Genomic DNA, 27768 nt, shown 5'->3' on the forward strand with positions numbered 1-27768 from the left:
GTGATCGTGCCAAGCGTGTCCGAGTTGTCCAGTGAATAGTTGAACGAACTAGCCTCCTTATATCATGACTATCCTGACACACTAGACTGTCTGCTGAGTATCAGTTGTAAAGCAGAGTTACCTACCTTAGCCATCAATCTCGCGCAGCAGGAAGCACAGACGCACATGCGGCTGGGAAGCTGAGTTTAGCGTGCGTCGCTTCCGGAGCTTGACTGCATTGGTGAAACAAGCTGGTCTTGTCTGCATTTTTGTGTGTAAAGAATGCGCCGTGTTGGCTGGACTTTTGAATGCGGTCCGTACTAACTGTACTTGACACGCACCATCGCAAGTGCACGCTCAACCTGGTTTCTGGCAGAAGGGTCGAATATCACCCCCGATTCTCCCGACCCGCGATAATTACAGTAGATACACTGCAGAGCAAACCTCCTAACACTAACCACCGACTACAGTCCCTGGCTGCACTACATTTGGACATGCTTCTATTCATCCTGGCGCAGATTACATCCTGCCTGTGAAAACCCCCTTGCAGATTGCAATCCCCGGTGATACCGAGCACGGACTCGAGACGTTGAAAGTACACACGCTTTACACCACTATCTTGCGCGCCAACAACCAACCAGATAGTCGGATTGTTGAAAACAGAAGAGGGCAAACACCCAGGAGCATCATCCAGACGTCGGCCGATGGACCTTGTTTAATCCACGCTTTTCCCTCTCATCAGTCCCAGGTCGCGTCAGATTAAGCGTCACAGCGGCCCTGTCCTTTGCCCTTTTCTTTTGCCATAGACTGTCTTGTCTGTCTATTCGTTAGATTACCTCATTGCGAAAGCATCGAGTGCCACGACCACCACCGCGAAGTCAGCTTAGCACCTTTTTACCCTCGCTGCACCTTTGACGATTATCTGTTCCGAAGGCGCTTTTTCTTGATTGTCTTACCTGCCTCCCAAGATTGTTATCGATTTCCTGATCCGGATGTCACGCGCCTGCCGTCTCTCTTGACTCGAATTTCTCGCCCGCTCGTTCAGTCAAACAATTGTTGTTTCATCGGGATTATTCCACCTTCCTTCGTGGATTAGGAAGACAGGAAGTCCCGGACGCACATATCATTCCGCTTTGAATTGCCTCGACCACAACACCAGAATCCAATCATGACGCGACCAATCGTGGTGAGAGCCGGTATGCATCCTTTGACAGGACCCTTGTTTCACCATGTCTGTGGCCTGTACGACTGACACAAAGTCCAGATACGCTCGATCTCCAAGGCCAGGACTCCCCCTCAGCCAAGGATCATAGTCAACACAACCTCCCTGCCGGCACCGGCAGCAATCAATTAGGTCCCCACCAAGCAGCAGAGATACGCCATGTGCAACAAGAGCGACAATCGGAGGAATTGAACCTCCAAGACGCATGGAATCAAGCTGTCGACGACCAAAACCCACAGTCACCGTCGCAATATAGAGCGGGAGTAGAAGACTCGGCACACGACGATCGATTCCACTCACAGCATAATGGCACGCACAACCACCAAGACGGCGAACACACCGACGACGAAGACCCTGATCAAAGCGAAGAGGACGACGACGACATGATGGACAGGATGTCCTCGTCCCCGAGTATCGACGATGGTGCGTACCAAAAAACACTAGAAACACTCCCCTGGCCTCCGAGGTCCTCCTCTTTAACACCTTCTTGCGGAACATTCAACCGTTCGGCAACTTCCTCATTGGACTCATATCCTTTCGTGAATCAGCCAGAGCATCTGCCTCTGACCATGTCGGATTTCAACCACGACATTGGACCGCTCACTGCGGAATCGCCCATTTCAACCATGCGATTGCAGGATTCTTCCCCTTCTACCCATTTCCTCTCGCGCTCCCCTTTATCTTCAGACTACAATTTTCATCGTCATCATCTCTATGGTGAGTATGCTAGCCACGAGGACGACTTTGACGGACACGGCAACGACGACGACTTCCGCGGCGATGTCAAAGAATTTGAGATCCATAACGACGAAGGTTATGTTGAGAATGACGAGGTCCAACCTGCCCCGAACTCCGGACAGAGCCCCGAGACAACAACACTTGCCAAGCCCACAGAGCACCTCACTGCTGCCTCTATTCACTATCTGACAACACTTCGTCCGGGCTATCTACCAGGTCCGAACCTCATATGCGAACATGTCCTTTCCGACAGACATGCCATGGCCGAGGACGACAGCGATCTCGATTCCGCATCTAATGGCTCAGCCGAGTCCTCATCCTCGTGGGCAACTGTCAGCGATGATAATAGCACTGGCGAGCTGGACAGCTCAAGAGATGATGACTTCGATGACCTTTCTTTCTACACAGACGAGCGATTTGTCGATTCTGGATGGGGTGGCGAATGCTTACGAGAAACAGAAGACATAGATTTCGACTTTGTGTATGCGCTACACACATTTGTGGCTACCGTTGAGGGCCAGGCCAATGCCACCAAGGGTGACACCATGGTTTTACTTGACGACAGCAACTCATACTGGTGGCTCGTCCGCATCGTCAAAGATAGCAGCATTGGTATGTCTTGTGCCCCAGGAAGCTACCGTCCCTCCGCATTTCATCTGACCCAGACCCGCACTAGGCTATCTACCTGCAGAACACATCGAGACACCCACCGAACGTTTGGCACGGTTGAACAAACATCGAAATGTCGATCTTTCCCAGGCGATGCTTGGCGACAACATGGAAAAGTCGAAGAATCCGCTCAAGAAAGCCATGCGACGGCGGAATGCAAAGACGGTCCAGTTCGCGGCTCCCACCTATGTCGAAGCTTCCGACTATGAATATGATACCGAAGATGAGGAGAGTGCTCTGCTGGCAGATGCATATAACAACGCCTCAGCACAGGGAGAGGAAGGCCCCGATACTAACCATGCAGAACATAGAGAGCTCGGCGACGGCAGTGACGAGACCAGATCCAGAATGTCAGATTCAAGTGGCAGTGACGACGCGAAAGACGTCAAGCCGCCAATCGAAGAGCCTCTTGGTAGCCCGACTCTTGTGGACTCTACTGGTATCATGGCGGATCTCGCTTACGACTCGGATCCATCCACTAACACTGATATAGAAGCTGCACCACTCAAGTCTCGCAAGGGCACTCCTCGAAATGCGGATTCATTCCTCAAGGATGACAGCGCAGAGCCTCGCAGGATCACTCTGACACCAAATATTCTTCGTGATGACGGAAGCAGCATGTCTTCTCTGGAAAAGACACGGTCTACCAGTTTTGAATCAGTAGAGAAAGTGGCGGCTCCACCAGAGAAGGTCAAGGATGAGAAAAAGAAAAAGGAGAAGAAGCAGGGTATGCTCAGCGGCTTGTTTCGATCTAAGAAGAAGGACAAGAAGGGCAAGTCAGATGAAGATGGCGCAGGCGAGACGGAGAAGGTTTCCGGCGAGCATTCGCGTCAAAACTCGGGCCAAACTTCACCTGTCCTCGACAAGAGCATGTCCAACCCAGACAAGCGAGGCAAACTTCAGAAAACTCAGCCCGCGCCCAGCAATGGAAACATGATGGCAGCAGCACCGGCAGCAGTAGCAGTAGCACCAGTATCATTCGAGCCTGCTACGCAACAGACACAGCAGCACACTCAATCATCACAAGCACGGGCAGAAGAGCCCCCAACGCAATTCTTTGCAGAGCTCGAAGGCTCACAGGTCGCTTATGAGGCACCTACTGGCCAAGAGGAACAGATCAGAGATATCCAAAGCAGACAAAGCACGCGAAGCCCGGAAGCGCAACCGCAATTGCAACAGTCCAGCTCCATGGCTGCTTTGACCGCCATCACCAACAGGATGAGGCCCAACTCGGATGAGCCTCAAATGAAGAAGCAGAAAGTCAAGAAAGCAAAGCAAAGAGTCGAGCTCGACGATTTCGACGCGCTGTCAGAGGAAGACGAAGACGAAGAGGAACCGGAACGCCTCTCGGAAAGTCCGGTGGACATCAACCACAACACGTATATGCACGGGACTGAGGCGGTTCACATCCCCATGAACATTGAAGACCGTGACAATTCCACGCCGGGCCAACAAACACCGGATGAGCGAGCGTCAGAAGATGATGAGAGGACTTCTAGTCCGAGCATGATCGATGTGCCGACAGAAGGCAACCATCTGGACGAGGAAGCCAAGCAACGCTCTACTACAAACCTTTCCGAAGGCACCGAGACGACAGACGACGATCCAACCCCTGTTCCATCAGGTCCTCAGTCTCCAGCAGGAGCGATGTTTCAGCCTTGGCAGTCGGGTCTACCTCACCTGAAGCACGCTCCTACGCCGCCTCCAGCAAGATCTGCGCCTTTCCCGCCAGCAACAAAGGCTCCACAGCAAGGCGAGGAAAGTATGCAGCGATCCGTCGTCACACCGTCACAAGCATATCCCCGCAGGGCACCCTCATTGTCCTCGACAGCATCGACGCGGCCGTCTCCTTCGCCTTCGCCTGTATCAGCGACGGACAGTGCTGCATCCAAGGGTTCCTGGTCTGACGCGTCTCTGCGAGCTTGGCTCGACGGTGGCGAAGGCAACGACATCAAGGACATGCTGGTCGTGATCCATGATAAAAGCAACGTTCAGCCCGTTAGCAGAGACCATCCACTGATGCAGGGCCTGTGGACGCAGGAACGTTCAACCTGTTCGCGCATGATGGGCGAATTAGATGGCCTGCTCAGTGGCTTTCTGGGAAAGAAGCAGTACCGTTCGAAAGGTGGACTGTTTTCCTCGGCGTCTAAAGGAGTTACGACGACAGCAGCAGCAAGTGGTGGTGATGCGAACAAGCCGATTTCATCCATTGGCAGTACCACAACCACTCCACCTGTCGTCGGTGCTTGAATCGAGGAGACCTGAAGGTTTTCTAGAAAGTATGAATTCATACGCGAAGCACACGAAAGCTTGATATTATTAGTTGTGTTCTTGCTTTTCTGTTTTTTTTGATATCCCCCACTGATCATTCAGTTTTTCATGGTTCCTATGACAAGGGACTGTTCATGTACTCTACATATACCTTTTGCCTCCGCTATCGTTCGGGATCCAGCGGCATAAACATGATGAGGTATCACCAATATTATATGAGTTTGGGAGGCTTTTCTTCTCCCTGAAGAACATCTACATAATGAGAGAGAGAGATAATTGTTCTTCGCTTTCCGGTCAATGTCATCGTTGACATCATAATCAACACCGCTCAGACCTCTTATTCCTCTTATTTTCTTCATTCCACTCCCGGCGGAGCAATGCCAGATAAGCAAAAGCGAAATGAAAAAGAACATAGAAATGGTGATAGGCATCGCCAAGGAAGAAACAACGACATCTGCACGAACGCTCAACGAACGACTAATCAAAGGTCAATTAGGTCCTCGTTCAATTCCTCAATCGACAGTCGATGGCTCCATGACGTCTAGTCAATGACTTGCTAGTATAGGACTGATGCATCCTTATTGATGTGTTGATAACGACGAGCTTCTTCGTGCATGTAATACACTGCTACCAACTCCTATTCCTATCTGTCCGGAACACGTAAGACCATCTATGTATGCGGTAGCTCGTACAGACATGTATCGCTCCTTTTGTCCCTGTTCATCTGAGTGGGTCACAAACACCAGAATGGTGTAAAAGTAATCGTCTGGGGTGGGTTTTATGCGATCCTCGGTAGAAAAAAGCGAGGATGAAATAGAATAGGCTCGGCCCGCGTTTGTTTATTTTTTCTGTTCTTACGTACAGTACACAGCCATCCATGCTAGTTGATATGAAGAAGAAGCAAGACATGAAGGAAAAAAGAGACGCCTTTCCCCCCATCCAAGTAGTCTCATCTCATAACGCGCGCGAAACAGCCTGTCCGAAGACTTCATGAGTGGCGGTCAACAGATCGCGTTTATTCGACGAGGATCCACTCGTGCTCGTGAACTGCAGATTGCCTGTACTGCACCAGTTGTTGACGGGCAGACAAGACAGGTACTTGCACCACGAGCAAGTCGTGTTCCACACGTAAAAGTTCTTGAGCAGCAGGATGAAGCCGACGAGGGCGCCTAGCAGAGCGAGTGCGCGCACGATCCACCATACCCACCACATGCCTCGTCTGCCCTTGAAGAAGCCAATGGGCTGGCGGATGAAGTTCTGAATGCCTTGATTGGCTGCGTCGGGAGTCCCGCCCGTGACGCCGGCGACTGACGAGTAGGGCGGCTCGTCCTCGCCGGTGCGTCTACGAAGGGCGTTTGGAGAACGTAGAACACAGACGCCCAGAACGAGGCCCATGGCGAAGCCGCCGATGTGAGAGAAGTTGTCGAGTCCCGGAAGCAGACCGAGGACAAAAGAGATGATGACATCGACCAGGATGAAGAGCAGATCTTTGACCGGCGAAGGTCGCTCGCGCCATGTGTAGAGCAGCTCGAGCAGGGTCAATGCCAGGATGCCGAACAGAGATCCCGAGCAACCCGTCGAGGCTATACCCGTCGCTGCGAAGTTGCCGCCAAGGACAAAGCCGAATATCCCAGAGGCGAAATAGACAAAGAAGAAACGGACTGCACCGATGCTGAGTTCCATGTCGCGACCCAAGGTGAGCTGGAGCAGCAAGTTGAATCCTATGTGTACAATGCCTGCATGAAGGAAAATGGGCACGATGAAGCGGAACCACTGATCTGGCGCGGGCGAGTCGTTGATGCTGCCACCAGGATGCGGGTTGGGGACGCCGGAGAAGCCACAGAGATCACTCAGGGTACAAGAAACACTGTCTCCGGTGGTCGAGGTGGCATTGGGGCAGGGCCAGCTGATGGTCGTTGTGCGGTTCTGAATGTTTGCCATGTTGTGCATGCAGGGGACGTAACGCGCGCCCATGTTGATCAAGACGTACGGCGAGGGCCCGATCATGGGATTGAATTGAGGATGGATCTCGATGGGAGATTTGGTGAGAATAGCTGATTGTCAGGTGTCAGTATGTGGCCGAAGGATTGCTTCCCTGGTTCGAAACTCTCACCATTCTTCACCATCTCGGCGATAAAGACGCATAGTTGAATCAGCGACAGTGTGTAGCAGACCCAAGTGATTCGACCACTGAACCATCCCTTCTTCTTTCCACCCGTTGCGGAACCACGATCCCGGCCCCATTTCCGTCGCTGCCTCGGATCTGCGTCTCTCACAAAAGGATCGTCGTAGACCGGGGTTATGACAGGGGCGGTACTGGATTGTGAGGAGTGTTTGTAGTTGTAGGGTCGCATGGGCACGTCGTCTGTCTCGTCAAGGGGCCTTCTCCCGTCCAGCGGCGAAGGCGAGTCTCGGTGATATTCGGTATCCGGGTATTTCTGCTGTTCATAATATGCGGGATACTCGAATCCAGACTCGGAGGGTTGATGCTGTGGTAGTGCAGGCAGCGGCGCATCTTCTCTGCGGTCGTAGCCATAATTGTTGTTATCGTTGTTGTAGTATGCGTTGTTGCTGCCATGGTAGTTGAACGACGCCATGTTTGGCAGGCGCTGTTGCGTTGTCACGAGCTTTGGAGTATTACTGTATTACTCTACGGCGGATTGTTTCCTGCTGTCTTGCTCGGGAATGGATAAATAAATGAATGGAAGAGAAACAGCGAGCGTGATGGTGTTGATGCTGGCGCGTTTGTGGGGGTGGCGGAGGTAAATGGTGGGTTAATGTAATGGGGCTCAGCAACAAATACGGTATTGCACCAAGCAATCGTTGTCGTTATGAGAAAGTCAGTGTTTGACGGGCGTGCAAGAAAAAAGCGAATGTGGACCAGCCACACACGCCTTGACTGTTTGTGTCTTTGGTTGAAGCGGTCAAGTAGGAGAAAGAATGAACGACCGGCAAGATCAACAATGCACGATGGATGGATGGAAAGACGCCGCGTCAGTCGTGGCTGGGCGTGTGACGACAATAAAGAAAGAAAGATGTGGTGGAGGTAATAGTAGTAGTGACGATGATGAATGAGTGATGGGTCTGTGGGTAGATACGAGACCAACTAAAGCTGAGCTGCCGATGATGACGGATTGGTATTCGTCGGAGTCTTGTCTCTCTGCCTTATTGTTGTAGTGTACAGTAGTGTAGAGAACGGTACCTGTACCTTACCAGGTGTACAATTCTATAAAAGTGTCAAACCACCGCCCAAATTTGCTGCTAGCGACGATCTTAGTCTGCACCAAGTAAAGCGTCAAGCGCCGGCCCGAACCAAGCCTCCCATTCCTACAGCTTTTTTGATCCCTTTCCGTGTTCTTTCTTCTACCACTGCTGTGCTGTACACTACTTCCCTGCCACTCCGCGTTTCAGCCTGCCGCTGTGCGATTCAGCGACATAGAAGCTCGTTTTTAGGTAGTGACCACCTAATGAATAGTCAATGACTGTCTAAGGTACTGAAGAGTCGATGACCCTTTCATGAACGGTTGATAAGTCTTTAATCAAGGGTCAATGATTTCTCAATGACTAGCTGATGACTACTCGATGAATTGTCAATAACCCCTTAATGACTACTCCGTAAATGGTCAATGACTCAAACGAACTCCTTTGTACTATACTGTACCTTATCCATTTGTTATCTCGCATCCACAGAACGGACTGGATGAACGCACTGATATAGAACACCTTCGGCTTCTCGACTCGATCTAGAACAGAGAACACTGCAGTCGAATGACACGCGTGCTATTGTACCGAGGAACTCGTTATGAATCATTGACCACCTAGTTACCGGATAGTGATTGTAAACCCATTGACTAGTTATGCATTGGGATTTCATTGCCTCTTTACTAGAAGTTCGTTGCCTTTTCACTAGAAAGTCGTTGCCTCTTCACTCGAAAGTCATTGCCTCTTCACTCGGGACTCGTCACCTGTTCAAGGGAAACTCATCGACCATTTATCGAGAAGTCATTAACTAAAATCGAGTTCCCATGTACATTGTCATCGCGTTTGCGATACGACCAGGATCACATTTCTTTGACAACAGCTATTGCCGTCTTATCGTCGTATTCGTACTATATCTATATTGGCCCCCGAATCACCTTATACCCACTAAAACTGGGGAACCACGTGTGCGACGGACACCAACATCTCATCTCCATGTTTCATGCGTCTGATCTATCATGATATCCGTATATTATATAAGGTAGGCAGCCATGTGGTTTATTGACGTACCTGCCCCCTTGGCGCTGGTCATTGCACAAGTCGTCTTTGTGAAGGTGATCACTGCAACTCCAAGTGAAATTGAAGACCTGAGACAGGTGTCAAACGCCGTTGCCTGCAAACACTGAACAGATCTCTTCGCTCGCCTATCTAGACGCTTACAGCCTATTTTTGGCACACGAGAGCTCATTGCCGCTTCGCCTTTCTCCCGATCACCTTACCTTGCTGTACCGAATCCAAGGTATGCATATAAGAATATGCTCCTCTGCCTAGGTACCTTACCTCTGATGCTGCAATCCTGCACAAACACCGCTGAGCATCACCATCGGCTACACTAGTCTACCCTTGTCGTCTATCTTGTCCCCGTGCAAAGTGCCGCTCACACATCATCACTACACACTGCCTCCTGCAATCCTTCTGCTGCCACAGGATGAACTGTGCCGACCATCCACGCTTCCTTGGCAGAGACGATCTAACAAAGGCTTAATTAGTCGTGTATTTGTACGAGTACATGACTCTACCGTGGTGCTTCTCGACCTACTGTACTCTGATTCTACCCTTGTGCCTACAGTGCGAGACATGACCCTCGTCGTCTTGTTACACTTTGCCACTAGTAACGCTTGACTTTGTCTTTACCACTGTGCCATGTCGCAAATTAGATCTACAAGTGACACTCCATCATCCGCTGCCAATCCTGCCGCAGAATCTACACAGCACACTCAATCCCCGCCTGCGACTACTATTACTCACCATACAATCCTCGATCACGCAGCTTCCGCCTCGTCGTCGAGTGATGCACAATCGCGAGGCATGCTGCAGCCAGTCGTAGAAGACGCCCACCATGGCAGCCCTGTCGACGTTGTAATGTCTTCTCACACTGAATCAACCAAACCCGCTGCGACCGCCGATCCGTCGTCTGAAAATGACCAACAACATCTTTCTGCCTCCTCTGTACCTGATCACGGACCTGGATCCGCGCCCGTGTCTGCACCTTCCTCCCCACACGCAAGACCCCCACCCTTGCCTGTTCAATCGCCTTCGTCTGCGGCACACACGGTCGCCAGTCCACATCACACTGCCAACTCGTCTCCGCGGTCGCCCACTCTCACCCATTTGACCCCCTCTCCATCAGCAATGTCCAACGAGGAGCCTTTGTCGACGGACACCCTACCCATCCCGCCCGCTCCAGACACCACCGAAGCCGAACAGGCCTTTCACCAGGTTTTCAACAATCCAAACGCCATCGAGGCTGCTCAGCGCGACGATTTCTCTGATTCAGGTTACTCCGAGAGTGTAGTCCAATCAACTAGCACATCTTTGTCTTCGAGTGTGAGAGATTTCGAATTCGAGAATGGTATCTACATACTGCGACGCTGCCGTGCTGACTCGCATGCTAACTCACTATCCAGGACGGAGATATCATTCCTACAAAAGTGGTGTACGTAGAACTGCCTTCTCCTTGTAGGTGACCCAGGACGACACGCTTGCTGACGCTAGATACTACCAGACCTACCTTTTGCCGAATGACGACGCGGAGAACGAGCGGGAAGACATGAAGCATGCGACAGTACTTACCGCCTGTGGTCAGCAATTGCATTTCGCCCCGTTGGACGTAAATCAACCACAGCAGACTCGTGTCCTGGACATGGGCACAGGAACAGGCATATGGTGTGTGGAGATGGCGGACAAATATCCTTCAGCCGACGTCATTGGCGTGGACCTCAGTCCTCATCAACCTGACTGGGTACCGCCGAACTGTCGCTTCGTCGTAGACGACATCGAGGTAGAGTGGTTGCATCCAGAGAACCACTTCGACCTCATACATGCTCGACACATGGCTATCGCAATCAAGGACTGGGACCACGTCCTCTCGTCTGCCATGGCTGCATTGAAACCCGGAGGGTTCATCGAATTCTGCGAGTTCAGCTATATGCCTGCCTCCGACGATGGGACTATGACTCCCGACAACCAGCATCTACACTGGACTACTCTAGTGCGCGAAGGCCTGAGAAATGTCAACGTCGATCTGCACTCTGCCCTCACGCTCAGAGCAAAAGTTGAGCGGGCCGGATTCCAGAACGTCGTGGAGCATATTGTCAAAGTCCCCATTGGCAGCTGGCCTGCGAATCAATTGTTGAGGAAAGTTGGTATTTATATGCATGCAGTCCTCTACGACGGGCTTCAAGGTTTGTTCTTGTCATCTCCTCGCTGCCAATGACAGTCACTAATTGCGTCCAAGGTATCGCCATGGGTCCGCTCACCAGAGGCCTCGGCTGGCGACCGGAGGAAGTGGAGCTTCTTCTTCCCGGCGTCCGCAAGGACATATCAGATCCATCGATACATACTTACTATTCCCTGCATATCATTTACGGACAAAAGTCATGAACAGATTGGATTGTCACGCTAAACGCTCCGCTCCTTGGCCAGCCTTGTCGCGGCCGTACGCAAATTTGCCATTCCGTCAAAGGATCCGGAGCAGCTTCCTATCACACTAGGGACTATACCGACGGAGTTCGCCAGTGATGGCGCAAGATCTTGCATTGCCTGTATTGGACCGAATTGCCAAGGACCTCATGCGCGGATGTCATCTCACGACAACGCTCTGGTGTAATTACGCCACCCATCGGACGGCGCAGCCAGAACGAGGGCTCATAATCCTGAACAAGATCATGTCTGCGTCGCTTAGGCGATGATAGCACACACAACCTCGGTCCGAAGCAGTGCTGCAGCACTTCCATATTGAGTTTATGTAGCGACCGAGCGCTACAGGGCTTTACAGGGTAACTCGCGGCCGGGGCCGGGGTGAGCCTGTGCGTATCTCGGATTTCTCACCTGTTTTGCGCATGGACCACTATGTAAATTGCGGGGCCAGCAGCAGACAGGACAAGCGCCAACCCAAAGCGAGGAACAAGTCCTCCTTATCGCGTGCGAATCACACTATCGAAACCACCGTGTCGGGTCCCTCATGAGCACATGTCGCTATGTTCTATGCCGCGCTATGTGAAAGTACACTCACACACTATATTGACATGCGGGCCTAGAGCGCGGGCTGCGTGCTGCTCAGTGCCTCCCACGCGAGTGCAGCTTATGGTACCTTGGCCCCGTACTTTATGCTCTTGGCCATCGATTGTCAATCCCAATCGTATCACGTACATACGTGGGATGCGCATCCTACTTACTCTCTGGCAAGCTCTAACATTCGTGCATTGTCCTGGAGGATCTGTTTCTGCGTTTTATGCAATGTTTGTAGGACGATCGCAAACAATTTCCAATATACATTGATTGACAATCCTTGTTCGATCAGTACCATTGGGACGGGTCCTCTATCCTCAACCTCTCACAAACGCGACAGGCATCACGACTGGGTCAGAACGTGATCTCGGACCCCACGTGGTATGGCGCCGGTTCCATCTCCTTCGTCGGTCTCTCGCCTAAGTAGGCTGTCGGAGATCATTTCTCGCAACTCGAAACTTCTCAATTCCTATTTGATCGACAAGCAGCTTCCACAACCCAGCTTCGCGATCGATGCGCCGACGGATGGCATCGTCATCGACAAAAGTGCGCAGAACAGGACAGAATTGGAACATGCCAGGAGAGAATTAATCAGCGCGACAAAGGAGCTTCACGATTTGAGTGTTGGTCCTCGGGAAGGAGTTAGAGATTTGGCATGGCGCGTAAGTACATGCTCCTCTACGTTGACTTGGGATGCATCTCTCCGCATCTGCTTCTATCTATTGGCTCATGCTCCCAATGGTGGCATGTTACACACGTACCCCAAGCTTCGTCGAGTCGCGAAGGGGGAAGACCTGGATTCTCTACTTGTGGATGTCCGCGTACATGCGCGAGTGGGGACCGTCACCAAGGGTCCCTTCGCCATGGCTTGACAACCTCATTCGGGTAGTACTGTATGCTAGCGGAAGAGATTGTTGATGGAAGGAGGCACCCACACAGTCACCATTCATATAATCACAACACACACGATGGGCATGCTCCTGAGCCTTCTGTCAGCTTACCCATTCATCTCCCAATAGTTCAACGATCAACTCTCGCTACACTTCATCTATCGCTTTGGGATTGCTTCTGCATTCGAGCCTGGAACAACAATCACATTCTCTGAGCTCGCGGCTCGTACGAAGACGCCATTGCACGACCTCAAACGCCTCGTTCGTCACGCCATCACGAATCGGATATTCTCCGAGCCCACCAAGAATACTATTGCGCATACAGCTACCTCGGCGTTGCTCGCGCGCGACGAAGATACTCAAGCATGGGCAGGTATGACGCTCGAGGAGTTCTGGCCAGGTTCGACAAAGACGGTTGCCGCCATGCAGAAATGGCCTGGGTCTCAAGAGCCCACGCAGACTGGACTCTCCTTAGACGTTGGCGAGGAAAAGGGTCTCTGGGACGTTGTCACATCGTCGCCGGCGCGGATGAAGCGATTCGGGATTGCAATGAAAAGCTTGTCTGAGGGCGAAGGCTTCGAGATTACGCATCTGGTCAATGACTATGATTGGGCAAGTGTAGGAAAGGCTGCTTCGTCAACGGCGGGAGACAACAGCAGACCAAAAGGCACCGTCGTCGACGTTGGCGGCTCGTATGGTTACGCATGTGCTGCCATTGGTGCTAGATTTCCTCATCTGGACTTTATCGTTCAAGATCTTGCTCGCCTCTATGCTCACATTGATCCCATGGAAAAAGTCCCGGCAGAGATGCGCGACCGCATAAGTTTCTCCGCTCATGACTTTTTCAACGATCAAGACCCCACTGAAGTAGGCCATGCAGATGTATTTTTAATCAGATGGTGCATGCATAATTGGAGCGATAAGTATGCCATCAAGATACTACGAGCACTGGTACCCGCATTCAAGAAAGGCGCCAGAGTAGTCATCAATGACGGTGTATTGCCCGAGCCCAAACCGCTCGGTGGTAGCTGGACAAGCTCTGCAAAGCTCACTCATGATGCTGCTGCTGCTGCTGCTTCTGATAAAATCGGTACGGAAGAGGCATCCGAGGACGTAGACGCGGACTATAGGTCCGACAAGAGCATGCGCGACATGGATCTCATCATGCTCCAGGGTCTCAACGCACGAGAGCGCGATCTAGGCGAATGGCAGGACTTGTTCCGCGCCGCGGATGAAAGATTCGTCTGGAAGGGGGCCAGGCGGAGTGGACGCATGTGGGTCCTCGAAGCCGAATGGAGCGGATGAACGCAGGTGCAAACTTGACTTGAAACGAGGATTCGTCGACCCTCTACTTGTCTCGTCAATGGCTTTTGTTTTGCTTTGCTCTATATCTCACCATCCTCAGGGAAGTGGCTTTTTCGCGCACATGGTTTGTCTCTGCCATAGCCATCTAGTCTTTTGAAGATGAGCTTCTTTCTTCTACGCCTCGCTGTGCTACTTTGCTCTATTTCGCGAGATTGTCCGCCTAATCACACACTGTTATAAAGCTTCAGGTTTACTACCAACGTCAGTGCTCGCGCCATCCTTTACATTTTCCTTCTCAACCTGCTCAACTTTGAGTTCCTGCTCCTTTCTCATCCGCTCTTCCTTCTCGGCCGCACTCCTTTGCTTCCTCCTCTTCTCCTCTCTCTCACTGAATCTATCTCCGAACAAATCAAAGCCCTGCCTCATGACGATAGTATACTTTACCAATTCCTCCATGCAATCAACAAGCCTATCTCTATTCCCACTAGGTAGCATTCTAGAGCCGCCCAACAACCCCACCTGATCTCCTTCTTCCCTCCCATCAACCTCATCGGCATCCGTAAACTGCGTATAAGCCATAGGAACAGAACTCTGATTCGGAACAACAAACATCCTCATCCAGCGTCCCAGAATCCTCAGTGTATTAACACTATTGAAGCTCTGCGACCCACCCGACACTTGCGCGACGGCCAACGTCCTGCCCTGCGTCGGGCGCACCGAGCCCGTGGATAGCGGAATCCAGTCGATCTGGTTTTTGATGATTCCTGTGATCTGCCCGTGTTGTTCGGGACTGATCCACACGTGGCCGTCGGACCATTTTGACAGGGAGCGCAGTTCTTGCACTTTGGCGTCGTTGTGCGAGATGTCGTCTTTCAGCGGCAGGTTGTGGGATGAAAAGATGCGCACGTCGGCGCCGAGGCGGTGGAGGATGCGCGCCGCTTCGTAGGTCAGGAGTTTCGAGTAGGATCTTTGTTTTTGGGTTACTTAGCTTGCAAGCGCTGGGAATCTTTCGACTTGCGGAGTATGCGAGATGCCGAAGGCGCCGAAGGCAGGCGGGCGGGCGGGCTACAATGATAGAAACAGAGAGAGATAGAGATGGAAAAAGCAAAGGAGTGGTGAACTCGAAAACAGGACTCAGAAATTTTCACGAACCTCGTCCTCAAGCTCCCATAAAGCATAAGAATCCTAACCCTCTGCCCCGTCTTTCTCAGATCCTCCTCGGCCATCTTCAGCGCCGTACTCAACTCCAATTTCGCCACCCAATCATTCTCCGCCACCTCGGGCTCGAGCAAAAACGGCCGATACGTCGCTCTGATCTCCGCATCGTCTTCTGACGCAGAGATCGCCAGGCTGCGGTCCAAGTACGCTGCGTCCGGCTCGAGTTCGACGTGCGTTCGCATCGCGGATGTGTTGTTCAGGTCACCTTGACCTGTTGGCGCTGACGAAGCGGACATTTTGGTCGTGGAGAAAGAGCAATAGTGGATATATATATCTAGAGTCGTAGTCGTCTTTCGAGGAAGAAAGGAGACTCTGCTCACAGATCTGGATCGAACACCGCTCGTTGCTGCGCTGGTGCTGAAGATCCTAGATGCGTAGAATGGTCGCTGCAGCAGGGGGGGCATGGATCAGGTGGATTATAGAATTACAGGTCGCTTATGCGTACTCGATAGTAAAAAGTACGCGAGAGAGGGAAAATGACGGATGAGAAGAGATACTTGACTTGGTCTGGCATGTCACTGCTCTTACCTTCGATATCTGCGATGCGCGGCTATGTGTGGTGCGCTGCTGCTCCACTCTCTCAGCTGCAGTGATGGTCCATTATACCTTACGCAAGACGTTAGAGTGCGCCGTGTGGATATGACACTGCGGCGTCATGATTGGCTCGCTCCGCAATCGAGGCTCCCGGGGCGTTGTTTATAAGCACCTTGATGGCATAGCACAGACGCAGGGGAGCTCGTATTTTGGTCAATGATCCCACAATGAATATGCATTAGCTCCTCACATGAATGGTCTTCTATTCTTCGAAGACTCACTAATGACTGATCAATGATTCCTCAATGAGTAGTGAACGACTAGCGCGTGAATGTCAATGAACCCTTGACGGATAGTGAATGACCACCTGCACCCAGTGAATGGTCAATGACTGCTTAGAGAAAAGTCGATGACTAAAAACGAGCTCCTTTGTATATCGATAATCAGCCCTGGTTATTTGGAACATACGCACCTTTACTCTACGGCCTACGACGTGATCATAAGCAGTCCGTGTTTCACATATCATGAAGGTCAAGATTCGTGATTCATAAGTCGTCATGTTCAGATGTTTTTTCTACCGCACGCATGTACTAGCTAGAAACTCATTTCCAAAAAAAAAGTGGCTGGTGCAGCCTAAGTGTAGACTTCCTCCGTGAATGCGTTCAGTCCGAGACCCTCCTTGGCAATGTCTTCATCCTTCAAGAACAAGAGAGGCATCTCGACCAGAGTGCCTCTGATACGAGACAGCACTTCTTTGACCTCCTCCACACCTCCAGGAAAATCCTCGGCCACGACATGGCCCCACTTCCATGTACTTGGTTTCTCTTTTCTGGGATCTTTGCCTTCGGCACCGTCGCCCTTGTCGTCGTCGTCTTTCTTGTCGTCTTCCTTCTCCTCCTTGTCCTGCTTGAAGAAGCGCTCAAAGTAGTCATCATACTGCTTCCAGGTTCTGACCTTATCAGTGGGGACGGGGTGGAAGACTTGTTCGAAAGATTCAGTGTTGGTACGAGCAGTGCCGTACCAAAGACTTTGGAAGTCGTCTTCAAGAGGATCAACGACGGCCTCGTCTTCACGACTGTTCCAATCGTACTCGTTGGGCACTCCAATAGGTTCGAAGTTCTGGGTCGGCTGTGTAGGGTCCTGAGGTGGCAACAGACCTACGTGGGGTGTTAGCAAACGCACGTAATATGTGGGTTGTTTTCGATTGGACTTACCAAGATGCTTTCTGAACAGCTGGCGACGCAGACTGGCAGCGAATTGAGTCGCACGCCAAGGGTTGCCAGCCATGGAGCTGTCTATCTCACGAGGGTCCTCCACGCGAATAAGGATTTCGGAGTCATGGTCTCCAAGTTGAGAACGATCGTTAAGGTTCGCAGATCCGCAGAGCACAATTCGATCGTCGGCGATGAGGATCTTGCTGTGAACATACAGCTCCTCTGACACGAAAGCGTCAATCTCATCAGTGGTTCCGTCTTCCCAAGGAACATTGCGGATATCCTCTCCGCCAAGCATGTAGCACTCTGCGACACTATCCCAGCGTCCACTACTGCCGAGTCCTTGACGTTCACTCATACCTCGAGTCGCCTCTTGGTAACGATCATACTGTCCGGAAGAATTGTCGTAGTTCGTGTCAGCTCCTTCATTATCATTTTCGGCATCCGCTCCGTATCTTTGATCGTAACCGATTCGAGCATTATCGTAGCTTACACCACTGTCCTGTTCTGCTCGTTTCATTGCGCTGCTAGAATTGATGCGGTCGTAGTTGCGAAGGTTGAAGAATCGGATATACTGCATGGGATCGATTCCTTCACCTGCGATTGTCTCCATGATGGAGTACCCGCCACGATTGATCGAGTTGTATTGGAACTCCATGATTGCGCGAGTGCTCAGTGCATCATCGGCCCTTAGGTCTCCCGCAAAGGCGGGTATAGCTGGCATCACGATGAACATCATAAAGCGCTCGTTATTGCGTGCCTGCGTCGTTGATCAGTATTCATCTATACAGAAACTTCCTCAAGCCCACTTACAGCTCTGATGATACGCTCTGTAATGGCGGCACCAATCTTGTTCTTGATAGGCTTCTGGTCATCCACTGTAGCTGTGATAAAGAACTGGTTCTCAATGTAGATAAAGTGCTTGCTGTCACGAATGGTCTCGATGTACGCGTTGGCAATCGAGTGTTCGACTGGGGTGCCGTGACTCCATTTGGCACAGCTGCGCATGATCTGACAAGGAATGCCACCAAGATCACCCTGGTCTTCGCGGCCGCCCCGGGAAACACCAAACTCGTCACCGATTTGCTCCCTAGCACCTTCAAAACGGTTCATGAACCTATCGCGCATGGTTTCAGAACGGGGCAAATTAGGATCAGGCCCCTCGCCAGCAGTGGGTTCGGCGTGGTAGACGTGATCTATGATGCCCACTCTGCTCTCTGGAGGATAGAGTTCGGAGTAACGATCATCCTGCCTGGAAGAATACTTGGACTTGTAGAGAAAGTTCCAGCGCTGAGCGAAATGCTGTTTCAGGTCTTCAACAACAGGTCCTCTCAGACTGATGGATAAGTCAGACCAGCCCATTCGCGAGTTATAAGTACGGTCCAGCTTGTTGTTCTGCCAATGAGCTACATCCTGAAAGTCCATAATACGGGCATTGTTGTAGTCCTGGCCAGGGAATATGATTCTCTCTAGGTCGCTTGGGTGGGCATCGGCAATAGAGTGCTATAGTGTCAACACACTTTGCTGTCAAAGAAGGATCAAGGTGCAGACATACCTGGTTCGTATCCCACCTTCCGTAACATAAATCGATGCCACCCATGAACGCAATCTCACCGTCTATAAGGCACAGCTTCTCGTGATGGGCCCAGTAAAGTACAGTCTCCTCATTTACACCGTAAATTGCCTTCAAAGCATCCATTGGTAATTTCGATGCAGTTGAAGCTGTCAAACCTTGTTCTTGCACTTCAGACCAGAATTCGGAAGCAAGTGCTTGCTCGTCGGGTAAATGGTCAGGGTGCCTGAACACGGCGATATTGGGATGGAGGTCCTCAAGTTCATGCTTCGTGTGGGACGATGATACTGATACAAGAGTTCAATTAGCGGGCTGGCCTTTCAGCGTGTGCCGTCGATGTTTGGATCTAGGTCCATTCGAAGGAGGATAGCTGCAAGTATATCCGCAGGTCGAGGTAGAATGGCATGTAGAAGATTATCTATATAGCTTTAAGTGACTTACGAGTGAGAGCTTGAGTAACCTATACATTTTGGTAAGCGCAAGTGTTCACAGTCTACAGAATGGACCAATCACAAACCTCTTTGTAGACAATGATGTTGACTTTGACTCCTCGCTCGGCGGCAGCTTGGAGCATGCGATCGACACGGTATTGTTCGTTCTTGGCAGGAGGGCGGCGAAGGTAAAGCTCCGGAGACAGCCACCCTACAAGTAGACAAATTAGTCTCGATTCTCTGTAGGCACATACGCTTAGATATAAAGCCCAGCACGTACAATCGAGGATCCATATAGATTCCCGTGCTCTTTCCAATGCCATACTCACAGCCCACATGTAGCCGCAAGCATCGACAAACCATTTGACATCGTTTCCTGCTCGTTCTGGAGCGAAACTTTGGTATCTGTGAAGACTCTGTGCGTGTGCACCATCGGAGCATTCACCACTGGCACTAGTGTGGGCATGAGTTTCTTTTTCTTCGTCACTAGTGAAAGCTCCCTTGATGTCATTTCCTATGTTGTGAACGGCCTCATGGACCTTATCGAAGATGAAAGACATTCTGGACGCAGGAGAAGCAGATTCGGGAGCAGAGGTTGTAGCAGGGTTGTGAGGAGTTTGAGTCTGCGAGAAAGGAGAAGATGGAGAAGCAGAGTTATGATATGTTTGAGGCTGATAGGAATACGGAGCTGGACCGTACTGTCAAACATCAGAAGACTACACGACACAGCGGTGTACATGATATGAATGACATAAGGGCAATAACATGAAACAGGCGCCAAGCAGAGTTATATGATGTAAAAAATATAAGAGGCATCGGAACGGAACACCATCGCTTACTGCTAACGCGGCCTCATGCTGCTCCACTCCGACTTGCACAGGCGGGGGCTTATGCTCAGTGCCCGGAGTGAGCCCAAACATGCCCAGTAAGCCTCTGGCTGCTCGTGCTGAAGATTCGGTCTGTCCATCGTCCAGAGATTCGTGGTAATCGCCATATGCCAAGTGCTCATCGTGTTCATCATGAGAAGAAGACATGCTGTTTCATGTTCAGACGTCTGGATGTTTTGCCCCGCAATTTTGAGGGGTACACAGGGTTCCCGCCGCCTTACGCTTCAAATGGGAGAATCTGTAAATAAACAGACTGAAGCAAGACAAAAGGGCAGAGCAATGGTCCTACTTTTGTGGCATCTCAGCCTCTAGCCAGCGCATGGGGACGGAACAACAATACCGAGCCGCGCATTAGTGGAACCAGTACTGATAATCCACATCGTGCGAATCATAATGATTGCGAAGCTGCATTCACCTCTCGATTCGTCTTGGCGCTCCGGCGCCGGTGCTTCGAGGCTCTTTCCTGATACAAAGCACCTAGTCTTTAGTCATTGACATCGAGTAGTCATCAGAAACTCACTGACTATTCATCAGGTATTCATCAGCCATTCACTAGGGACTCAACAGCTATTTAGCAGAGAATTCAGTAGCTCTTTATCAGAATTTCAGTAGTTATTCTTCGAAGACTCACTGACCGTCCATCAGAAATTCAATGACTAAGGTAAGGTATTCATCAAAACCCTCATTAAGTTTTCATCAGACTCCTCGACCATTTATTAGAGTCATCGACCAAAACTGAGCTACCTTGTAGTCCACAGAAGCAGTGGAACAGCTCTGATATGCATCCGGCGAAGAACATCTGCATTGTCTCCAATATTCAGGCCTCATATTCAGCGGATGTGACATAGCTTGTTGGGAGAACAGTGTATTCTTGCCTGAGCATTGACGGCGTTCATCTCGTGTATTCGCCTTTGTCGTCGCTAGATCTCATTTCTGAGGCTGTGAAGAACTACTGGCTGGATGTGCAAGATCATGTCTGAGCGGCTACTTTACTCGATCTCAAGATCATTGAAGTCAGCGGCTGCAATGCAGCTTTGGCATTGATAGTGTCTCTCGCTCTCTCTACAGCGGTACCGGGGTTCGCGTGTAAGATGGATGGTGCGCTCTCCACGTCCAGCGTGTCTCAATGATTAGTACTGATCTTGGGGAAGGAAACCACAACATTTGCAAGAGGAGCACATCTGATTCCTGACGCAACGCATAGAATGAAGTACCGTGTGTACCGTAGATTACCTTACTCTACTGTGCGATGTAGTCGGGGATATACTGACTCAGGGAAGATACCTACGGGTATGTGGGTCCTGCTGCCGTTGCTGCTCGTGACTCGACCAAGCAGCGCTACACTTTCGTCTGTCTTCTCCCCCAATTTTCCCCGTACATACTTGTTGTTTACTATATCCCTTCTTCTGTGCCATTAGTCTTGACCAAAATTTCTATCTTTACACGCTTTAGCCCATTCGTTCCTTTACCCCGCGGGACCTCTCAGCCCCTCCTCGTCCGATTCTCTGGCGAGCAGGCTGCTGCAAGTTCACAGTACAGTACCTGTAACATTGACACCTGCATCCCACAAATCCTGGTACCGTGCGTCTTTGTTGAGCCTTCCGCATCTCACCTGAGGCGCTGCTGCAAGCGTCATATATTGCTATCTTTGGATTACCAAGTACCTTACAGTAGCAACAAAGGTTGGAAATCCGATGTCCGCCCTTCTCCTTCAGAAACGCACGTTTCAGAGCACTGCATGGAGAGTCATGACCCATCTTGCCTTGTTTTGGCCATTGCATCTATTACAATTCAACCGTACACTTGCACTTTTTGTGGACCCCCGGCCTCCAAGGTCAATAGTGCGTAAAAGCTCTATAAGCACGAGAAAAGACTGAGTGGGACACCAAATGATATACCAGAAATAAACACCGCGTACATATCGAACGAAGGTCGGTATGACCGGCTGAATGTTGAATGAGCTGATAGGCACCGGGTAATTGCTGACGGACTTACTGCCAATTGCAATTCGGAAGTACGCCAGATCTTGGGGGAAGGGTAGAGCAGAATGGAAACATGCACGCTGACTCCAACACAAGTGTGCATCTTCAAGGTATATGTTGTTGATATACTTAGCGGTGCATTTCTCCACACTGCTTTTGTTTTGAGTATAATTGTGGAGGAGAAGCTCCCTCGCCCCCTCTCTGGCCCCAGAAGAATAGCAAACAAGGATTATGTGATTATTGAGCAGATACAAAGTGAAGATTAGTCGACAACTGGGTGGACGCCACATGCTTGTTCAATGAAGGCTCAGCGAAGAATTGAACATACTGTACGTCGAATGAAGAAATTGCATGAAACCCAATGCGAGTCGAACCAAAGTCATATAATAATAGGGTTGGGTGAAGTTGGGTGAAGGCTCGCTCCCCCCCTCTCTTTCTCCCCCTCGCAATCCAGGGTCCGGCGGTAAGCCAATCCCAGTCTGTCAATAACTGGAGGCTGTTGGTCGCTTGCGCATTCCATATCCCCCTAATTCCAATCAACCACCCCGATCGCCGACTCCCGCTTGTTTGACATTACCTCGTATACGGGATATCTGTACAGCAGAGTACTGTGCAGTACAGTGCAGTCCAGTCCAGTACCTCTCTACCTTGTCTAATAGCAGGGTCATCTTATCACTCTACCTTAACCCGTCGCTCTCAATCCCATAAATCTTTTCATTCGCACTTAATCGCACCTTTGGCACATGCTGTCGTCATCCCAACCTGCTGCACGCTTCCTTTGCAGGCTCACAGCCGAGCTCCAACACTCGCTGCTCTTGCACCCCGACTAATTCCACCGATATAACATCACTAACGTCGCCATACGCGAGCTGAACGACAGAGACAGCAACACCATTGTCCCTGTTCCATCTCCAAGACCATCATCGTCATCATCATCATTTCCTTCAACAGCGTCCTCGCCATCAACCTCGCCACTCCTTTAACCTAGACAAAGCTTCACCGCACCACCTCCTTTAATCACTTTTGGCAGGCACGCGTGACTTGGACAGCCTCCACGCATACCTTACCTTGTTCTACGATCAAATCCTACCTTCTTCGCCCTCCGCGAATGCCATTTCTCACGACTGGGACTAGTGCCCAGGCCTAATAATCACGATACCAGACCAAAAAACACGTCGTCTCTTGGATTTGACACCTAGCTGGCATACACTGCCTAATAGTCATCTGCCTCACGAATATACCCCAATAATAAAACAAAACACAACAACATGGGCCTTACCACTGAAGGGCACGAGGCCTCGGGCGCCGACCCCCCTCCTCTCCTGAACAGCCTCGGCATCCCCAGTAATAACTCGTCGCCTGTCCCGCCCAGCTCGACTCCCAATGGCGATCCAGACAAGTCGCTGGCCTTGCGACAACACAGAACGCAGGGCAGCCGCGACATGGTGGCAGACGCTGCGGTCAATGGCCAAGAGCGCGTGGGGAGGAAAAGCACAGAAGATGGGCGAGAGATGGCAGCCCGAGACCAGTCACGGCCTGACCCTGCTCGTCGGCCCAACGACAGATCCAAGATATGTGGCAAGTGTGGAGAGAGTCTCACCGGTCAATTCGTGAGAGCGCTCGGTGGTACATTCCATCTCGAGTGTTTCACATGTCATGTCAGTCTTCATCTCTGCTTGTGCGCAGTGGCATTCCCCTGTGCCTGCGATCCATGCTGACTCAAGTGTTTAGGACTGTGGTAAAATCGTCGCCTCCAAGTTCTTCCCCGTACCCGACCATCCTCCGAATCAGTACCCGCTGTGCGAAACGGATTACTTCCGCCGATTGGATCTTCTCTGCCACGCGTGTGGCGGTGCGCTACGAGGCTCTTACATCACAGCTCTGGACCGCAAGTACCATATCGAGCATTTCACCTGTTCCGTGTGCCCCACTGTCTTCGGTGCGCAGGACAGCTACTACGAACATGAAGGAAACGTCTACTGTCACTACCACTATTCCACCAAATTCGCCCAGCGCTGTAATGGCTGTCATACCGCCATCCTCAAGCAATTCGTCGAGATCTTTCGCAATGGCCAGAATCAACATTGGCACCCGGAGTGCTACATGATCCACAAGTACTGGAACGTGCGACTGCATCAGGGCGGGCCACTCACCGCCGAAGAGAAGAACATGACGGAAGAGGATGCCACCGAAGACATGCGCAAGCTGGTCCGGGAGAGCGAGGAACATGTCGAAGAGAAGGTTCTCTGGATCTGGCGCACCTTGTCAAGCTTTGAGGAGAAGTCAGCCACCTGCATATCGGACATGCTGTTACACGTCAGCAACGGCGCATACATGGACGGCGTCGTGGCAGCTAGGAAGTTCATCATGCACGTTGACCTTTTGTTCTCTGCTGCAGACGGTCTGGATCAGACACTCAGCGCCAACACATCCAAAGGTCTGTCATACTCTAGAGAAGCCAAGTTGCTGTGCAAGAAAGTCGTCGCCTTCTTCCAGCTCCTCGCCGAGTCCCAGGAAACCGGTGTGCGAAGGCTTGGTGTCACCCAAGAGCTACTATCTCTCGTCACAGGTCTGGCACACTACCTTAAGCTGCTGATCCGCATATGCTTGCAAGGTGCACTCAAGCTGGAGCGTGAGACGTCAAGCCAGGAGGGACTCACACATTTTCTCGAAGACATCGGCACCCTGGATGAGCGTCTCGAGATCGAAAACGAGAAAGACTCGCGTTCAGACACCGAGGGCTACGTGTCGAGGACAGCCGATAACTGTGCAGTTTGCGGCAAAGCGGTCGAGGACAAGTGTTTTGCTCTGAAAGACAAGAGGTTCCATGCTTCGTGTCTGACCTGCGCAAAGTGCAATCGCCCTGTCGGCATCGAAAACATCATCGAGACACGGTGGGACGAAGAGTCGAACACGGTCCTGTGCGACAGGCACGCTCCTCCGAACGCCATTGCTGGCTTCACCCAGGTCACACGCCTCCAACAATATGTGCATCTCCTCCGAGTCGCGCATGCCAGACTGCTTGCTACTCTCCGTACCAGTGGCGCTCTACCACACACATCAGGTTCGTGGATAGTTCCATTTTCGATGAATATCTCTCATTTGCTTACTACAACCACAGATGATCCGAACTTGACTGACTATGACTCGAATCAAGGACATCGCGTATCACCCAACGGCGCAGCCTCGGGTCCCCAGCCGCTTCGTGCAAACACCAGATCCAAGTCATATGCTGGGTCGACGAGACGTGAGCAATCGCCTTCTTATGAGCAGACGCTTGGAGACATACGTCGCCTGCGCTCGACAAGAATGGACAAGCAGGTGTCGACGACAAACCGAAAAGCACGACACTCACGCATCATCGACGGTCCAGAGGGGATGAGCACAAGCACAGATGCTGACGGAAAGAGAGAACGCCGCATGACTGGTGGCTTCCAGATCATTGACGAGTCTGATAACCAAGGCGACAACCGGTCATCCCAGTTGAACTTCGGAACAGGTGAGGGTATGACACTGGACGATATTCCACGATTGGTACAAGCACAACAGACAAGAGAGCAACGGCCGAATGCATCCAAGTACGCCCGCGGACAAATGGTGCCACAGGAGCCCAAGGCCCGACTGGTGGCCAATGGACACAATCGACACATTTCCGAGGACCAAGAAAACCTACACAAGCCCGAAGGCATCAACCGCACCAAAAGATACTTTTCCGAACTATCAGCCCTGGAGTACTTCATTGTGCGTCACGTTGCCGTTTTGTCGATGGAGCCGTTGTTGGAGGGCTTCTTCAATCAAGAAGAGCTTCTCGACCTTATTGAGACCAAACGGCCGACCTTCTGGGGCAAGTTTGGCAAAGCTTTCCAGAAGAAGGACGAGGGCGGCAAGAAAAAGAACGCCAAACGGGGCATCTTTGGCGTTGCGCTTGACCAACTCGTCGAGAGGGATTATGCCGAGTCAACAGACGGCGTCGGGCCTGGCGCACTCCGGATCCCGGTGCTGGTGCAGGACTCCATCTCCGCCATGCGCACGATGGACATGTCTGTCGAGGGTGTGTTCAGAAAGAACGGCAACATCAAGAGGCTCAACGAGGTCAAGGAGGAAATCGACAACAAGGAAGCCGTCGATGTCGATCTTACCAAGGAGAACCCCGTGCAAGTAGCGGCGCTCCTGAAGAAATTCCTCAGAGACCTCCCGGATCCGTTGTTGACATTCAAGCTACATAAGCTCTGGATCACATCGCAGAGTAAGTCTCGCATGCTACATTGCTCGCTTTGGCGTATCCTGGCTGACATATTCAATAGACATCACCGACGAAGATCGTCGCAGACGCGTGCTACATTTGACGTGTTGTTTGCTTCCCAAAGCCCATCGCGACTGCATGGAAGTTCTCTTCGCTTTCTTGCAATGGGTGTCCTCCTTCTCACACGTTGATGAAGAGACCGGTAGCAAGATGGACATTCACAATCTCGCTACCGTCATGGCACCGAACATCTTACATCTTGGCAAGAAAGATGTGCCGCTGGACGATAACCTTCTCGCCATCGAAGCCGTACACTCGCTCATTGAGTTTAACGAGTACATGTGCGAGGTAAGTTTCCCGCTTTCTCATGTGCATTGACTTTGCTTGCAAGTAGCTGACTATATACATCTTGCAGGTACCCGAGGACCTGTCCATGATTCTCAATGACTCATCCCTTTTCTCCGCCAGCGCAGACATCACAACGAAAGAAATCCTCAAACGCTACGGAGACCGAGCAGCACTAAAACCATCTCCTAACCTCAATGCCAACGCCGCTGGTGCAGGAGCCACCAATCTCGGCGGAGGTCCAGCAGGCCTCCCTGCACAGAATGACCCCACCTCAGGAGGAGTGACCAATTCACCCTCTCAACGTTCGCGGGACGGTCGTTCCAGTACGCCTGTGGTCACGAGAGTAGACAAGGACCCCGAGCAAGCCAGTGCATGGCAGAATGAATCGAGTGTCAGACACGTCGGCGCAGGTGGCGGTGACAGTATGGCTCCTCCCACACAACCATATGCTCTCGGGTCCAAAGCAAACCTGAGCGCCGAGAACGCCTCTGTTCAAAGCGGGACTTCCCCGACCAGGAGTTCATACCACAGGAACTCTGGGTACGACAAGCCCAGACCTATGGGCGTGACTTCGTAGTTTACACAAGTTCAGCCAAGAAGAAAGTGAAAAGTGATTTTGTCCAAGTACTTGTGTTTACTATGTGGGCAGCGCAGAAGAGCCTGGCTGGCTGGCTGGCTGGTTGTTTGGCAAAAGGAGCTCAAATCCAAATGGTTATTTGTGTATGTTGGGGATACATATTTTCTGCTTCCGTGCCCTTTTTTTCCTTCTCTTTTTTCCCTCTCTCTTATTTGAAGCCAAATCCCTTTTTCTCTCACAAACCCTCTGCTTCTTACCTCTGTTTCTGTTCTCTTTCTCTTCTTTTGTTCCCTGACTATCCACGGGCGGGACGCATGGATGGCTGTACGGAATCTACTTGTCCCTTTTTCTTCTGTTTGATGTGTTTGTTGTCGGACGAGGACCAGGAGGGGAGAAGTGCGAGCGTGAAAGGGGGAGA

General features: G+C 51.3%; 7 protein-coding genes across 9 annotated transcripts; 4 read left to right on the forward strand and 3 right to left on the reverse strand.

Moving 5' to 3' along the window:
• Positions 1 to 1147: 1147 nt before the first annotated feature.
• AAFC00_002809 (uncharacterized protein) lies at positions 1148 to 4858 on the forward strand (the record flags this gene model as incomplete). Of its 2 annotated transcripts, XM_069342185.1 has the most annotated exons (5): positions 1148 to 1175; positions 1244 to 1624; positions 2399 to 2551; positions 2616 to 3047; positions 3102 to 4858. In XM_069342185.1, the coding sequence occupies 5 exons, from the start codon at positions 1148 to 1150 to the stop codon at positions 4856 to 4858; spliced, it is 2751 nt and encodes a 916-aa protein (XP_069198691.1). The 2 variants fall into 2 exon arrangements, with proteins under 2 accessions (XP_069198691.1, XP_069198690.1); XM_069342184.1 differs by having other exon boundaries at positions 1244 to 2551.
• Positions 4859 to 5833: 975 nt separating this feature from the next.
• Positions 5834 to 7476, reverse strand: AAFC00_002810 (uncharacterized protein; the record flags this gene model as incomplete). Its single annotated transcript, XM_069342186.1, has 2 exons — positions 5834 to 6933; positions 6993 to 7476. 2 exons carry the CDS (start codon positions 7474 to 7476, stop codon positions 5834 to 5836), a joined length of 1584 nt encoding a protein of 527 aa, XP_069198692.1.
• A 2305-nt stretch (positions 7477 to 9781) lies between these two features.
• AAFC00_002811 (uncharacterized protein) lies at positions 9782 to 11521 on the forward strand (the record flags this gene model as incomplete). The annotated part of the gene is made up of 4 exons (XM_069342189.1): positions 9782 to 10490; positions 10546 to 10574; positions 10644 to 11322; positions 11376 to 11521. 4 exons carry the CDS (start codon positions 9782 to 9784, stop codon positions 11519 to 11521), a joined length of 1563 nt encoding a protein of 520 aa, XP_069198693.1.
• A 1010-nt stretch (positions 11522 to 12531) lies between these two features.
• Positions 12532 to 14343, forward strand: AAFC00_002812 (uncharacterized protein; the record flags this gene model as incomplete). The annotated part of the gene is made up of 2 exons (XM_069342190.1): positions 12532 to 12810; positions 13168 to 14343. 2 exons carry the CDS (start codon positions 12532 to 12534, stop codon positions 14341 to 14343), a joined length of 1455 nt encoding a protein of 484 aa, XP_069198694.1.
• Positions 14344 to 14577: 234 nt separating this feature from the next.
• On the reverse strand, positions 14578 to 15797 carry AAFC00_002813 (uncharacterized protein; the record flags this gene model as incomplete). The annotated part of the gene is made up of 2 exons (XM_069342191.1): positions 14578 to 15310; positions 15496 to 15797. The coding sequence occupies 2 exons, from the start codon at positions 15795 to 15797 to the stop codon at positions 14578 to 14580; spliced, it is 1035 nt and encodes a 344-aa protein (XP_069198695.1).
• Positions 15798 to 16728: 931 nt separating this feature from the next.
• AAFC00_002814 (uncharacterized protein) lies at positions 16729 to 20347 on the reverse strand (the record flags this gene model as incomplete). Of its 2 annotated transcripts, XM_069342193.1 has the most annotated exons (8): positions 16729 to 17252; positions 17310 to 18069; positions 18123 to 18812; positions 18865 to 19169; positions 19324 to 19342; positions 19400 to 19524; positions 19594 to 20011; positions 20153 to 20347. In XM_069342193.1, 8 exons carry the CDS (start codon positions 20345 to 20347, stop codon positions 16729 to 16731), a joined length of 3036 nt encoding a protein of 1011 aa, XP_069198697.1. The 2 variants fall into 2 exon arrangements, with proteins under 2 accessions (XP_069198697.1, XP_069198696.1); XM_069342192.1 differs by lacking the exon at positions 20153 to 20347 and having other exon boundaries at positions 19594 to 19873.
• A 3103-nt stretch (positions 20348 to 23450) lies between these two features.
• Positions 23451 to 27350, forward strand: AAFC00_002815 (uncharacterized protein; the record flags this gene model as incomplete). The annotated part of the gene is made up of 5 exons (XM_069342194.1): positions 23451 to 23840; positions 23914 to 25246; positions 25304 to 26428; positions 26487 to 26773; positions 26841 to 27350. The coding sequence occupies 5 exons, from the start codon at positions 23451 to 23453 to the stop codon at positions 27348 to 27350; spliced, it is 3645 nt and encodes a 1214-aa protein (XP_069198698.1).
• Between the last annotated feature and the right edge of the window lie 418 nt (positions 27351 to 27768).

This window comes from Neodothiora populina (assembly GCF_041146345.1).
Source record: "Neodothiora populina strain CPC 39397 chromosome Unknown canker_contig_15, whole genome shotgun sequence".
In the NCBI taxonomy this organism is placed as follows: Eukaryota; Fungi; Ascomycota; class Dothideomycetes; order Dothideales; family Dothioraceae; genus Neodothiora; species Neodothiora populina.